At 49.5% G+C, this 14254-nt stretch overlaps 1 protein-coding gene across 5 annotated transcripts in view; it reads left to right on the top strand.

Annotated features, from left to right (window-relative positions):
- Positions 1-14254, top strand: part of LOC124007247 (multiple C2 and transmembrane domain-containing protein 1-like) — a 67966-nt gene that overhangs the window by 45866 nt on the left and 7846 nt on the right. For 3 of the 5 annotated variants that reach the window (XM_046317670.1, XM_046317673.1, XM_046317672.1), the window contains exons 2-6: positions 371-491; positions 770-912; positions 1148-1227; positions 8966-9092; positions 12544-12582. In XM_046317670.1, the coding sequence (XP_046173626.1) occupies positions 371-491; positions 770-912; positions 1148-1227; positions 8966-9092; positions 12544-12582 (510 nt within the window). Of the gene's footprint in view, positions 1-3; positions 151-370; positions 492-769; positions 913-1147; positions 1228-8965; positions 9093-12543; positions 12583-14254 lie in introns of those variants that run through there. The other 2 variants (XM_046317674.1, XM_046317671.1) reach the window with 2 other exon arrangements.

The raw sequence follows: 14254 nt of genomic DNA, 5'->3' as shown, positions 1-14254 counted from the left end.
AATATTATGCTCTCGACTGTGTTTGCTGGTGAAAGCATCGCTCCTGTAGGAGCTGTAAGGCTGAAAGTATCTCTGGTGCAGGAGGTTCCAGGAAGTTGGATTCCTCGTTCCGATGCTGTGTTTTGACCAACATGTTTTTCAGGATGTCAGGTTTATTAAGCTTTGTGTTTTTCTCTCTCTCTCTCTCTCTCTCTCTCTCTCTCTCTCTCTCTCTCTCTCTCTCTCTCTCTCTCTCTCTCTCTCTCTCTCTCTCTCTCTCTCTCTCTCTCTCTCTCTCTCTCTCTCTCTCTGCCTATGACACTGTGTTTGTGTGTCTGTGTGTGTTAGGTTGTGTGTTTAACACTGTATTTTTAAACATCTGTCACCCCAGGTTATGGGTGCCACTGGCGCCTCGGGGGTTAACTCGGACAGAGCTCTGCCCAGCTCAGAGATGTACCAGCTGGACATAGTGCTGAAGAGAGGACACAACCTGGCCATACGGGACAGAGGAGGTACCGAGCCATATACAGTATATCTGTCCATCTATCTTTAGGGGGTTGGGAGGTACAGGGTTGGACTGGAATAATGTGTTTGTAAAAAAAAACTAAATCGTGAAAAGTCTGTCTCACTTTTTTTTCTCTCTTCTCTCTCTCTCTCTCTCTCTCTCTCTCTCTCTCTCTCTCTCTCTCTCTCTCTCTCTCTCTCTCTCTCTCTCTCTCTCTCTCTCTCTCTCTCCCTCTCCACCCTCTCTCTCTCTCTCTCCACCCTCCCTCTCTCTCCACCCTCTTAGGTACCAGTGATCCATATGTGAAGTTTAAGCTGTGCGGGAAGGAGGTGTTTCGCAGTAAGACCGTCCACAAGAACCTTAACCCTGTCTGGGACGAGGGGACTAAACTACTGGTGGACAGTCTGCAGGAACCTCTCTATGTCAAGGTAACGAACATGCGCGCGCACACACACACACACACACACACACACACACACACACACACACACACACACACACACACACACACACACACACACACACACACACACACACACACACACACACACACACACACACACACACACACACACACACACACACACACACACACACACACACACACACACACACTCTCTTAAACACACACTCTAACACAAATGGTGTGTGTTTTCCCTGCAGGTGTTTGACTATGACTTCGGCCTTCAGGATGACTTCATGGGTTCAGCTTACCTCTACCTGGAGTCCCTGGAGCAACAGCGGTACTGTAGGCCTATGGCATCTGTATATCACCTGTTTGTGAACTGTTTTGGCATATACTGTGCATACAGTATGCAGATCACCTGTCTGACAGAAGCTTTTCTCCAAAGCGACTTACAGTACAGCGAGTGCATGCATTTTCAGTCTGTGTATATGACGATCCCTGCACAAATTGAACTCACAACCTTAAGCCACACGAAACCACATGACCGCATTACGTCATCAGCTATTCTGGCTCCCGGGTTTTGCAACCTGTTTTCCTCTGATGTCCTCTATTCTGTTCCTCCAGTCGAACCGGACCCTACCTGAGACCTGGTGTCACACGGACATCCACACACTCAGACTGTCACGCCCCGACCTTAGAGAGCTTTTTATGTCTCTATTTTGGTTTGGTCAGGGTGTGATTTGGGTGGGCATTCTATGTTCATTTTTCTATGTTTTTTGCATTTCTTTGTTTTGGCCGTCTACTGTTGTCTCTGATTGGGAACCATACTTAGGTAGCCTTTTCCCCCCTGTGTTTTGTGGGTAGTTGTTTTCTGTTTCGTGTTTTCTGCACCTGACGAAACTGTTCGTCGTCGTTTCTCGCTTTGTTATTTTTGTTCTAGTGTTCAGTTTTAATAAAAATCATGAACACTTACCACGCTGCGCTTTGGTCCGATCCTTCTCCATGCATCGATGAGCGTTACAGAACTACCCACCACAAACGGACCAAGCAGCGTGGTATGGAGGAGCAGAGGGTTCAGGATTCGTGGACTTGGGAGGTAATCCTGGATGGGAGAGGACCCTGGGGGCAGGCTGGCTGGGGAATATAGCCGTCCGAAAGAGGAACTGGGGGCAGCTAAAGCGGAGAGGCGGCGATATGAGGCAAGTCAGCGAAGCAGGCATGAGAGGCAAAAGCCTACCCCAAAAGCACACAGGGAGTCAGGCTAAACACCTGAGGAAGGAACGTGATATTGGTCAGGCACCGTGTTATGCGGTGCACGGTGTCTCCAGTGCGTGCTCATAGCCCGGTACGCTATATGCCAGCCCTCCGCAAGTGCCACGCTAGAGTGCCATGGGAGTGTCATGTTTTGTCATTTATTATCTTGTCTTGTCCCTGTGCTTCCCATTCTATTCGTTTCCCTCTGCTGGTCTTATTAGGTTCTTTCCCTCTTTCTATCCCTCTCTCTCCCCCTCCCTCTCTCACTCTCTCGCTCTCTCTTCTCTCTATCGTTCCGTTCCTGCTCCCAGCTGTTCCTATTCCCCTAATCAATCATTTAGTCTTCCCACACCTGTTCCCGATCCTTTCCCCTGATTAGAGTCCCTATTTCTTCCTTTGTGTTCCGTTCCTGTCCTGTCGGTTCCTTGTCTAGAATTCACCGTGCTGTGTTTGTGTATCGCCCTGTCGTGTCGTGTTTTCCTCAGATGCTGCGTGGTGAGCAGGTGTCTGAGTCTGTCTGGTTCAAGTGCCTTCCCGAGGCAACCTGCTGTTCACCTGCTGTTCAAGATCGAGTCTCCAGTTTGTCCTCGTCATTTCGAGTGATAGTTGTGTTTTTTGTTTGTATTCACCTTACTGGATTAAAGACTCTGTTTTCGCCAAGTCGCTTTTGGGTCCTCTTTCACCTGCATGACAGAAGGAACCGACCAAGGAATGGACCCAGCGACTTCAGACGCTCGTTACACTGCCGTCGAGATCCAAGGAGCCATGCTCGGCAGACACGAGCAGGAATTGTCTGCTGCTCGCCATGCCGTGGAGAACCTGGCCGCTCAGGTTTCCGACCTCTCTGGACAGTTCCAGAGTCTACGTCTCGTGCCACCTGTTACTTCCTGGCCTGCCGAGCCTCCAGAACCTAGGGTTAATAACCCACCTTGCTACTCCGGGCAGCCCACTGAGTGCCGCTCCTTTCTCACGCAGTGTGAGATTGTGTTCTCTCTCCAACCCAACACATACTCTAGAGAGAGAGCTCGGGTTGCTTACGTCATTTCACTCCTTACTGGCCGGGCTCGAGAATGGGGCACAGCTATCTGGGAGGCAAGGGCTGATTGCTCTAACAAGTTCCAGAACTTTAAAGAGGAGATGATTCGGGTTTTTGACCGTTCAGTTTTTGGTAGGGAGGCTTCTAGGGCCCTGGCTTCCTTATGCCAAGGTGAACGGTCCATAACGGATTATTCTATTGAGTTTCGCACTCTTGCTGCCTCTAGTGAGTGGAACGAGCCGGCGCTGCTCGCTCGTTTTCTGGAGGGACTCCACGCAGTGGTTAAGGATGAGATTCTCTCCCGGGAGGTTCCTTCAGATGTGGACTCTTTGATTGCTCTCGCCATCCGCATAGAACGACGGGTAGATCTTCGTCACCGGGCTCGTGGAAGAGAGCTCGCATCAACGGTGTTTCCCTGCTCCGCATCGCAACCATCTCCCTCCTCTGGCTCAGAGTCTGAGCCCATGCAGCTGGGAGGGATTCGCATCTCGACTAAGGAGAGGGAACGGAGGATCACCAACCGCCTGTGCCTCTATTGCGGAGTTGCTGGACATTTTGTTAATTCTTGTCCAGTAAAAGCCAGAGCTCATCTGTAAGCGGAGGGCTACAGGTGAGCGCAACTACTCAAGTCTCTCCATCAAGATCCTGTACTACTTTGTCGGTCCATCTACGCTGGACCGGTTCGGGTGCTACATGTAGTGCCTTGATAGACTCTGGGGCTGAGGGTTGTTTCATGGACGAAGCATGGGTTCGGAAACATGACATTCCTTTCAGAGAGTTAGAGAAGCCTACGCCCATGTTCGCCTTAGATGGTAGTCATCTTCCCAGTATCAGATTTGAGACACTACCTTTAACCCTCACAGTATCTGGTAACCACAGTGAGACTATTTCTTTTTTGATTTTTCGTTCACCGTTTACACCTGTTGTTTTGGGTCATCCCTGGCTAGTATGTCATAATCCTTCTATTAATTGGTCTAGTAATTCTATCCTATCCTGGAACGTTTCTTGTCATGTGAAGTGTTTAATGTCTGCCATCCCTCCCGTTTCTTCTGTCCCTACTTCTCAGGAGGAACCTGGCGATTTGACAGGAGTGCCGGAGGAATATCATGATCTGCGCACGGTCTTCAGTCGGTCCCGAGCCAACTCCCTTCCTCCTCACCGGTCGTATGATTGTAGTATTGATCTCCTTCCGGGGACCACTCCTCCTCGGGGTAGACTATACTCTCTGTCGGCTCCCGAACGTAAGGCTCTCGAGGATTATTTGTCTGTGTCTCTTGACGCCGGTACCATAGTGCCTTCTTCCTCTCCGGCCGGGGCGGGGTTCTTTTTTGTTAAGAAGAAGGACGGTACTCTGCGCCCCTGCGTGGATTATCGAGGGCTGAATGACATAACGGTTAAGAATCGTTATCCGCTTCCCCTTATGTCATCAGCCTTCGAGATTCTGCAGGGAGCCAGGTGCTTTACTAAGTTGGACCTTCGTAACGCTTACCATCTCGTGCGCATCAGAGAGGGGGACGAGTGGAAAACGGCGTTTAACACTCCGTTAGGGCATTTTGAGTACCGGGTTCTGCCGTTTGGTCTCGCCAATGCGCCAGCTGTTTTTCAGGCATTAGTTAATGATGTTCTGAGAGACATGCTGAACATCTTTGTTTTTGTCTATCTTGACGATATCCTGATTTTTTCTCCGTCACTCGAGATTCATGTTCAGCACGTTCGACGTGTTCTACAGCGCCTTTTAGAGAATTGTCTCTACGTAAAGTCTGAGAAGTGCTCTTTTCATGTCTCCTCCGTTACTTTTCTCGGTTCCGTTATTTCCGCTGAAGGCATTCAGATGGATTCCGCTAAGGTCCAAGCTGTCAGTGATTGGCCCGTTCCAAGGTCACGTGTCGAGTTGCAGCGCTTTTTAGGTTTCGCTAATTTCTATCGGCGTTTCATTCGTAATTTCGGTCAAGTTGCTGCCCCTCTCACAGCTCTTACTTCTGTCAAGACGTGTTTTAAGTGGTCCGGTTCCGCCCAGGGAGCTTTTGATCTTCTAAAAGAACGTTTTACGTCCGCTCCTATCCTCGTTACTCCTGACGTCACTAGACAATTCATTGTCGAGGTTGACGCTTCAGAGGTAGGCGTGGGAGCCATTCTATCCCAGCGCTTCCAGTCTGACGATAAGGTTCATCCTTGCGCTTATTTTTCTCATCGCCTGTCGCCATCTGAGCACAACTATGATGTGGGTAACCGTGAACTGCTCGCCATCCGCTTAGCCCTAGGCGAATGGCGACAGTGGTTGGAGGGGGCGACCGTTCCTTTGTCGTTTGGACAGACCATAAGAACCTTGAGTACATCCATTCTGCCAAACGACTTAATGCCCGTCAAGCTCGTTGGGCGTTGTTTTTCGCTCGTTTCGAGTTTGTGATTTCTTACCGTCCGGGTAGCAAGAACACCAAGCCTGATGCCTTATCCCGTCTGTTTAGTTCTTCTGTGGCTTCTACTGATCCCGAGGGATTCTTCCTTATGGGCGTGTTGTCGGGTTAACAGTCTGGGGAATTGAAAGACAGGTTAAGCAAGCACTCACGCACACTGCGTCGCCGCGCGCTTGTCCTAGTAACCTCCTTTTCGTTCCTGTTTCCACTCGTCTGGCTGTTCTTCAGTGGGCTCACTCTGCCAAGTTAGCTGGTCATCCCGGTGTTCGAGGCACTCTTGCGTCTATTCGCCAGCGCTTTTGGTGGCCGACTCAGGAGCGTGACACGCGCCGTTTCGTGGCTGCTTGTTCGGACTGCGCGCAGACTAAGTCGGGTAACTCTCCTCCTGCCGGTCGTCTCAGACCGCTCCCCATTCCTTCTCGACCATGGTCTCACATCGCCCTAGACTTCATTACCGGTCTGCCTTTGTCTGCGGGGAAGACTGTGATTCTTACGGTTGTCGATAGGTTCTCTAAGGCGGCACATTTCATTCCCCTCGCTAAACTTCCTTCCGCTAAGGAGACGGCACAAATCATTATCGAGAATGTATTCAGAATTCATGGCCTCCCGTTAGACGCCGTTTCAGACAGAGGCCCGCAATTCACGTCACAGTTTTGGAGGGAGTTCTGTCGTTTGATTGGTGCGTCCGTCAGTCTCTCTTCCGGGTTTCATCCCCAGTCTAACGGTCAAGCAGAGAGGGCCAATCAGACGATTGGTCGCATACTACGCAGCCTTTCTTTCAGAAACCCTGCGTCTTGGGCAGAACAGCTCCCCTGGGCAGAATACGCTCACAATTCGCTTCCTTCGTCTGCTACCGGGTTATCTCCGTTTCAGAGTAGTCTGGGTTACCAGCCTCCTCTGTTCTCATCCCAGCTTGCCGAGTCCAGCGTTCCCTCCGCTCAAGCGTTTGTCCAACGTTGTGAGCGCACCTGGAGGAGGGTGAGGTCTGCACTTTGCCGTTACAGGGCACAGACTGTGAGAGCCGCCAATAAACGCAGGATTAAGAGTCCAAGGTATTGTTGCGGCCAGAGAGTGTGGCTTTCCACTCGCAACCTTCCTCTTACGACAGCTTCTCGTAAGTTGACTCCGCGGTTCATTGGTCCGTTCCGTGTCTCCCAGGTCGTCAATCCTGTCGCTGTGCGACTGCTTCTTCCGCGACATCTTCGTCGCGTCCATCCTGTCTTCCATGTCTCCTGTGTTAAGCCCTTTCTTCGCACCCCCGTTCGTCTTCCCTCCCCCCTCCCGTCCTTGTCGAGAGCGCACCTATTTACAAGGTACATAAGATCATGGACATGCGTTCTCGGGACGGGGTCACCAATACTTAGTGGATTGGGAGGGTTACGGTCCTGAGGAGAGGAGTTGGGTTCCGTCTCGGGACGTGCTGGACCGTTCACTCATTGATGATTTCCTCCGTTGCCGCCAGGATTCCTCCTCGAGTGCGCCAGGAGGTGCTCGGTGAGTGGGGGGTACTGTCATGTTTTGTCATTTATTATCTTGTCTTGTCCCTGTGCTTCCCATTCTATTCGTTTCCCTCTGCTGGTCTTATTAGGTTCTTTCCCTCTTTCTATCCCTCTCTCTCCCCCTCCCTCTCTCACTCTCTCGCTCTCTCTTCTCTCTATCGTTCCGTTCCTGCTCCCAGCTGTTCCTATTCCCTTAATCAATCATTTAGTCTTCCCACACCTGTTCCCGATCCTTTCCCCTGATTAGAGTCCCTATTTCTTCCTTTGTGTTCCGTTCCTGTCCTGTCGGTTCCTTGTCTAGAATTCACCGTGCTGTGTTTGTGTATCGCCCTGTCGTGTCGTGTTTTCCTCAGATGCTGCGTGGTGAGCAGGTGTCTGAGTCTGTCTGGTTCAAGTGCCTTCCCGAGGCAACCTGCTGTTCACCTGCTGTTCAAGATCGAGTCTCCAGTTTGTCCTCGTCATTTCGAGTGATAGTTGTGTTTTTTGTTTGTATTCACCTTACTGGATTAAAGACTCTGTTTTCGCCAAGTCGCTTTTGGGTCCTCTTTCACCTGCATGACAGGGAGATTGTGGCAGCTCAGCGCGCTTGGTCTCCGGTGCGCCGTTTCGGCCCAGGGTATCCTGCACCGGCTCTGCGCACTGTGTCTCCGGTGCGCTATGACTGCTCAGTGCATCCTATGCCTGCACTCCGCCCGTGCCGGGCTAAAGTGGGCATTCAGCCAAGTGGAGAGGTGCAAGTGTCAAGCACTAGATCTACATTGCTCTCCCACAGCCCGGTTCGACCTTTGCCTGCACTCTGGAGATGCCGGACTAAAGTGGGCATTCACCGGAGTGGGCACCCTCGTTGCGGGCCCAACGACGCCCTCCAGTCCAGAGCCTCCAGCGACGCCTTCCAGTCCGGAACCTCCAACGACGCCCTCCAGTCCGGAGCCTCCAGCGACGCCCTCCAGTCCGGAGCCTCTAACGACGCCCTCCAGTCAGGAGCCTCCAGCGATGCCCTCCAGTCCGGAGCCTCCAGCGATGCCCTCCAGTCCGGAGCCTCCAGCGCGCCCTCCAGTCCGGAACCTCCAGCGACGCCCTCCAGTCCGGAGCATCCAGCGACGCCCTCCAGTCCGGAGCCTCCAGCGAGGGTGTCTAGTCCAGGCCCGCAACAAGGGTGCCCAGTCCGGAGCCCGCAACAAGGGTGCCCAGACCGGAGCCCGCAACAAGGGTGCCCAGTCCGGAGCCCCCAACAAGGGTGCCCAGACCGGAGCCCGCAACAAGGGTGTCCAGTCCGGAGCCCGCAACGAGGGTGTCCAGTCCGGAGCCCGCAACAAGGGTGCCCAGTCCGGAGCCCGCAACCAGGGTGCCCAGTCCGGAGCCCGCAACGAGGGTGCCCAGTCCGGAGCCTGCAACGAGGGTGTCCAGTCCGGAGCCCGCAACGAGGGTGCCCAGTCCGGAGCCCACAACAAGGGTGCCCAGTCCGGAGCCTGCAACGAGGGTGTCCAGTCCGGGGCCCACAGCGAGGGTGTCCAGTCCGGAGCCCGCAACGAGGGTGCCCAGTCCGGGGTCCGCAGCGAGGGTGCCCAGTCCGGAGCCCGCAGCGAGGTCCTCGCACTAGAGGCTCCACCAAAGTGGACCAAGCCAGAGGTGGAGGGGGTTTACGTCCCGCACCAGAGCTGCCACCGCGGATAGATGCCCACCCAGACCCTCCCCTATAGGTTCAGGTTTTGCGGCCGAATTCCCACTGGTTTGGTCAGGGTATGACCAAAAAATCATGAACAATTACCCCGCTGCGCTTTGGTCCGATCCTTCTTCATGCAACGCGGAGCGTTACACAGACACACACACACTCAGACACACACGAATTGAATGTGATCTATTCCTGTGCAGGGCAATACCAGTTAATCTAACACTGCAGGACCCTCACTACCCTGATGTAGACCTGGGAACACTGGAGCTGACCGTCACCTTAAGGCCTAAAGACGGCTCCATAGAGGATCCGCACAGAGATGCCACTGTAAGTGTTACACCACCACTTACCTACTGACAACAGTTATCACTATAGGAGAGGGTTTTGCTCCAGCCTGGCACCAACACGTTTAATTTTTGACGAGATGCACGGTAAGGGAACCAGATCACTGCAGTCCCGGAAAAACTACAAGGCGGTGCAGGTTTCTGTTCCAGCCCAGCACTGAACACGTTTAGCTCTGAGGAAATGTAAGGCAGCCAGTAGCTATAGTGTATTGAGGGTCTAGCGGTGCTGAGTCTGTGAACTGTTTGCGTCCAACAGACAAATGAGGTGGTAAAGGAGCATCGTTGGAAGCCTTATGTGAACAAAGTGAGTCTATCGGGAGTTAGCCTCCTGTAGCATATTCCATACCTGCCAACTCCAATTAGTCTCTTTTAGCCTGATGTAGCCTGGCTTAATATTCCTGCATGCCCTCTCTCCATCTCCCTGACACTCTTTCACACAGATTTAATATCCGTCATTGGAATTTATTGGGTTCTTACCTCTTGATTAGTTTTAATTGAAGCCTTAATTACAGCAGCATCTTAGACCGTATTTTTTTTTTTTTGCGTCTGTATCTGGAGCAGTGTGGAACTGCAAGCGTGAATTTGGAACACTCTGTCCTGTTCTGTTATTTTGTGTTCCACATCTGCGGTGCCAGGATGTAAAATTAATCCTGTCAATGTATTATGCATGATCTGCTGGGTTAATTAGACATGGACCCGACGGCCACACTAACAACAAAGAAGAAGAAGAAAAAGTTGCTTCAACGAACAAGGCAACCAGTTGCAATAGGATTGTGATTTTTCTCAACAAAATGTTTGCGTGTGAAATTCCTGTTGAGCAAATTCACAATCCTATAGCAACTGGTTGCCTCACAATTGTATGTGGAAACAACTTCTCTTTCTTTTTTTTACATTTTTTTTTACAGTGTACACAGGGTGGCCTTTCAAGTATGACCCTCTTCCACTCTGGGAGACATTGTGGGGCTGGGAAAGAGAAAAAGGGGGTGGAGATAGAGAGAGGGGGTGGGGCTACTGATCAGAACCAGTGGGAAGTGTCTCTTATCAATACGTTGATACTCGAAACACCCCTTGCAGTCTTCACATGTTGCTACCTTGAAATACAATCTAAAAGGGGTATTAAATCCGTTTTTACCCCCACCAATCTACACTATCTACTGAAAGAAAAATCATAGAAGATTTATCCAAATGAATAAAAAATTTGGCTTTGAATCATTTTGATTAAGATTCTACCAAACTTGTACAACTTTTAGGGCAACACATTGATTTTGACAAAATTGCTCCAGCTCAGTAAAATAGTTTGGGAATCATTGATGGACAGCAATATTCAAACCTTGTCTCTGATTTTCAAGCAGATTTAAGTCAGGACTGAGACACCACCTCTTGGAAAGCCATTCTGGTGGGTCTTTGGCTATACAATTTGTGTATTTGTCCCGCTGAAAAATAAAACTCTTTCCCAGGGTTAGGTTTTCAGAAGACTACGGCAGGTTTTCCACAAACTTTTTTACCTAGGCTTTGGCTCCTTTCATATTTATTTTGATGCTGACAAACTCCCCATTCCCTGCCAGTGACAAGCATTCCCATAACATGATGCTGCCACAACAATACTTGGAAATACAGAGAATCAACAACATCACATTCACTCCTCATTACTGGCCTGTTTGCCACAAGGCCATTAAGTAATACTGCAATACAAAATGGGAAATATATCTTACTTGACCAGTTTCTCACAGCAGAAAAATAATCCTGCAGCAACAGGAACTGTGAATAATTATGTGGATTACATAATTGAGTTGATACATTTTTAGTTAGGGTAAAATCAAGTTTGACATTTTAAAGTGGAAATTACAAACTTTAGACGCCCTTCGAATACACTGCAATTTGCAATCAGGACATCTTTGTTTATCACAGGTTTTTAGACATTTGGAAGACATTTTTTCAAAATATTTCACTTTGAAAATGTGGAATAGGTTGCATAGATTTGTTGGTTAAAAAATCTAATTGAAACCCATTTTAGATGTAACATTAAGGCAGCAAAATGTGAAAACAGTGCAAGAGGTCTGTAGACTTAATGGTTTGGCCCTGTAGTTGATGGTTTGGCCCTGTAGTTGATGGTTTGGCCCTGTAGTTGATGGTTTGGCCCTGTTGTTGATGGTTTGGCCCTGTAGTTGATGGCTTGGCCCTGTAGTAGTTGATGGTTTGGCCCTGTAGTTGGTGGTTTGGCCCTGTAGTTGATGGTTTGGCCCTGTAGTTGATGGTTTGGCGCTGTAGTTGATGGTTTGGCCCTGTAGTTGATGGTTTGGCCCTGTAGTTGATGGTTTGATGCTGTAGTTGATGGTTTGGCCCTGTAGTTGATTGTTAGGCACTGTAGTTGATGGTTTGGCCCTGTAGTTGATGGTTTGGCCCTGTAGTTGATGTTTGGCCCTGTAGTTGATGGCTTGGCCCTGTAGTTGATGGTTTGGCCCTGTAGTTAATTGTTAGGCCCTGTAGTTTTTGTTTTGGCCCTGTAGTTGATGGTTTGGCCCTGTAGTTGATGGTTTGGCCCTGTTGTTGATGGTTTGGCCCTGTAGTTGATGGCTTGGCCCTGTAGTAGTTGATGGTTTGGCCCTGTAGTTGATGGTTTGGCCCTGTAGTTGATGGTTTGGCCCTGTAGTTGATGGTTTGGCCCTGTAGTTGATGGTTTGGCCCTGTAGTTGATGGTTTGATGTTGTAGTTGATGGTTTGGCCCTGTTGTTGATGGTTTGGCCCTGTAGTTGATGGCTTGGCCCTGTAGTAGTTGATGGTTTGGCCCTGTAGTTGATGGTTTGGCCCTGTAGTTGATGGTTTGGCCCTGTAGTTGATGGTTTGGCCCTGTAGTTGATGGCTTGGCCCTGTAGTTGATGGCTTGGCCCTGTAGTTGATGGCTTGGCTCTGTAGTTGATGGTTTGGCCCTGTAGTTGATGGCTTGGCCCTGTAGTTGATGGCTTGGCCCTGTAGTTGATGGGTTGGCCCTGTAGTTGATGGCTTGGCCCTGTAGTTGATGGCTTGGCCCTGTAGTTGATGGCTTGGCCCTGTAGTTGATGGCTTGGCCCTGTAGTTGATGGCTTGGCCCTGTAGTTGATGGTTGGCGTATAAAGTATATCCACTTATTCCAACTACTCTACATACAGTGCCCTCAAAGTTTCCACATTTTGTTACATTAAATTACAGCCTTAACTCTTTGGCATTCAGGCCAAATAGTTCAATCTTGGTTTCATCAGACCAGATAATCTTGTTTCTCATGGTCTGATTCCTATAGGTGCCTTTTGGTAAACTCTAAGCTGGTTGTTATGTGCCTTTTACTTAGGAGTGGCTTCTGTCTGGCCACTCTACCATAAAGGCCTGATTGGTGGAGTGCTGCGGAGATGGGAGTCTATGTTGAACGGAGTGCTCTTTGAAATAATGTGTCTTATTTCTAGACCATGCTGCTCAAACGGACCTGGAGGCGATCCAGTAAGGTAAAACTATGACGAATAGCATCAGCTCCTATCCCTAGCCATACCCAGTGTGTGTGTGTGTGTGCGTGTGTGTGCGTGTGTGTGTGTGTGTGTGTGTGTGTGTGTGTGTGTGTGTGTGTGTGTGTGTGTGTGTGTGTGTGTGTGTGTGTGTGTGTGTGTGTGTGTGTGTGTGTGTGTGTGTGTGTGTGTGTGTGTGTGTGTGTGTGTGTGTGTGTGTGTGTGTGTGTGTGTGTGTGTGTGTGTGTGTAGCAGCCGCATCCATCCCAGTGCTGTGTCGTGTTGGTGTTGCTGTGCTCTATCCCCTCATCCCCCTCCACTGAACGGCATCATGAGGGGCCGCAGTGATTGGCAGGTCTGCGTACTCACATCCATACCCACATAATACTGTCAGATCTGGCCCTTAAAATATGGAATTTGTTGGCCCTCTACTCATTCAGCAATGCGGCGGAGTGAAACACGTGCAGTTTTACAGCTAAAAGTCCCTGTAATTCTACACATTTTTGCCATAGGTTGACGAGAAAAGTTTGCAGTTTTGAATATGATATCTGAGTGAGAGTGACGAACAAAATCAATGTGGGCCCCCTGGTCGGTAATCCGACCATGATTACTACACGTTCGACAGCTGGCTAGACTAATATATAAATCAAAAAATGGTAGCTGATATGTGCTAATGGAATGACTGTCAGTGACTGACATAGTAAGATAAAAACAAAACTGTAGACTCTCGACCAAATTTCGAAATTGCACCTTGTGTATTTTACGATTATAACTCTTGTCTGTAATTTGAGACGCCGACTGAGCTCCAAAAAAAAGACAAATATTTGCCCATCCCTGGTCTACAGTAGCTGGTCAAACAGGTCTGAACGGCATGGTCTAATTGGTTATGATGTTTACCAGCATGGTCACCAAGCATACTGCCCCTGAACAAGGCAGTTAACCCACTGTTCCTAGACCATCATTGAAAATAAGAATTTGTTCTTAACTAACTTGCCTTGTTAAATAAAGGTCCAATTAAAATCAATAAAAAATACCAGCATAAGGTGGACACTAGCACACCAGCTAGTGTCCAAAAAGTGTCCAAAACACAACAAAGGCTGGTCACCAAAGAAAACCAGCTCTAGTCACCAGCATTTGCTGGTCTATGCAGTTTATTTTTTTCTCCTGCAGGGTCAGTCTTACTGCCACACCAGAAAGAACACTGTCCCATTTTAAACACAGAGATAAGCTCTGGATCTTAAAGATAATCAAAACCCTAATTCTAAACGCCATAGTTCAGCAAGGAAACACCATGTCGAAATATGTTTCGCCATATATTAAAGAACGAATAATGCAAGTCTTGGCGATATGGGCTCTGCTCCTTCAGGGCAGCTCACTGCCCAGGGCAAAGCATCGATATATACAATGACCTGCAAGAGCTCCACCAATCCCTCAGCAGGGAAGCAGAACAGGTGGAGGCTTGGGGTTGGGAGCAAAATAAGAACAGGCATACTAGAGAATCAGAGGCGCTCACCTTAAATAGACCGCCAAAGAAGTGAGGCGTGATTGTTACTCGCGTCTAATTGGTGCAATCCACAGCTGATGTGTCAGCCGAGGCGGGCCCTCGGGTTCCCCTTTCAGAACTGACTTTGCTTTATCAATGTTGTCACGTTGTGAGTTATAGTGCAATCGATAA

The sequence above is a fragment of the Oncorhynchus gorbuscha genome, linkage group LG20 (assembly GCF_021184085.1).
Source record: "Oncorhynchus gorbuscha isolate QuinsamMale2020 ecotype Even-year linkage group LG20, OgorEven_v1.0, whole genome shotgun sequence".
NCBI lineage: Eukaryota > Metazoa > Chordata > Actinopteri > Salmoniformes > Salmonidae > Oncorhynchus > Oncorhynchus gorbuscha.
Note: the sequence above shows the minus strand (reverse complement) of the source record. Positions and strands in the feature narration are given on the sequence as shown.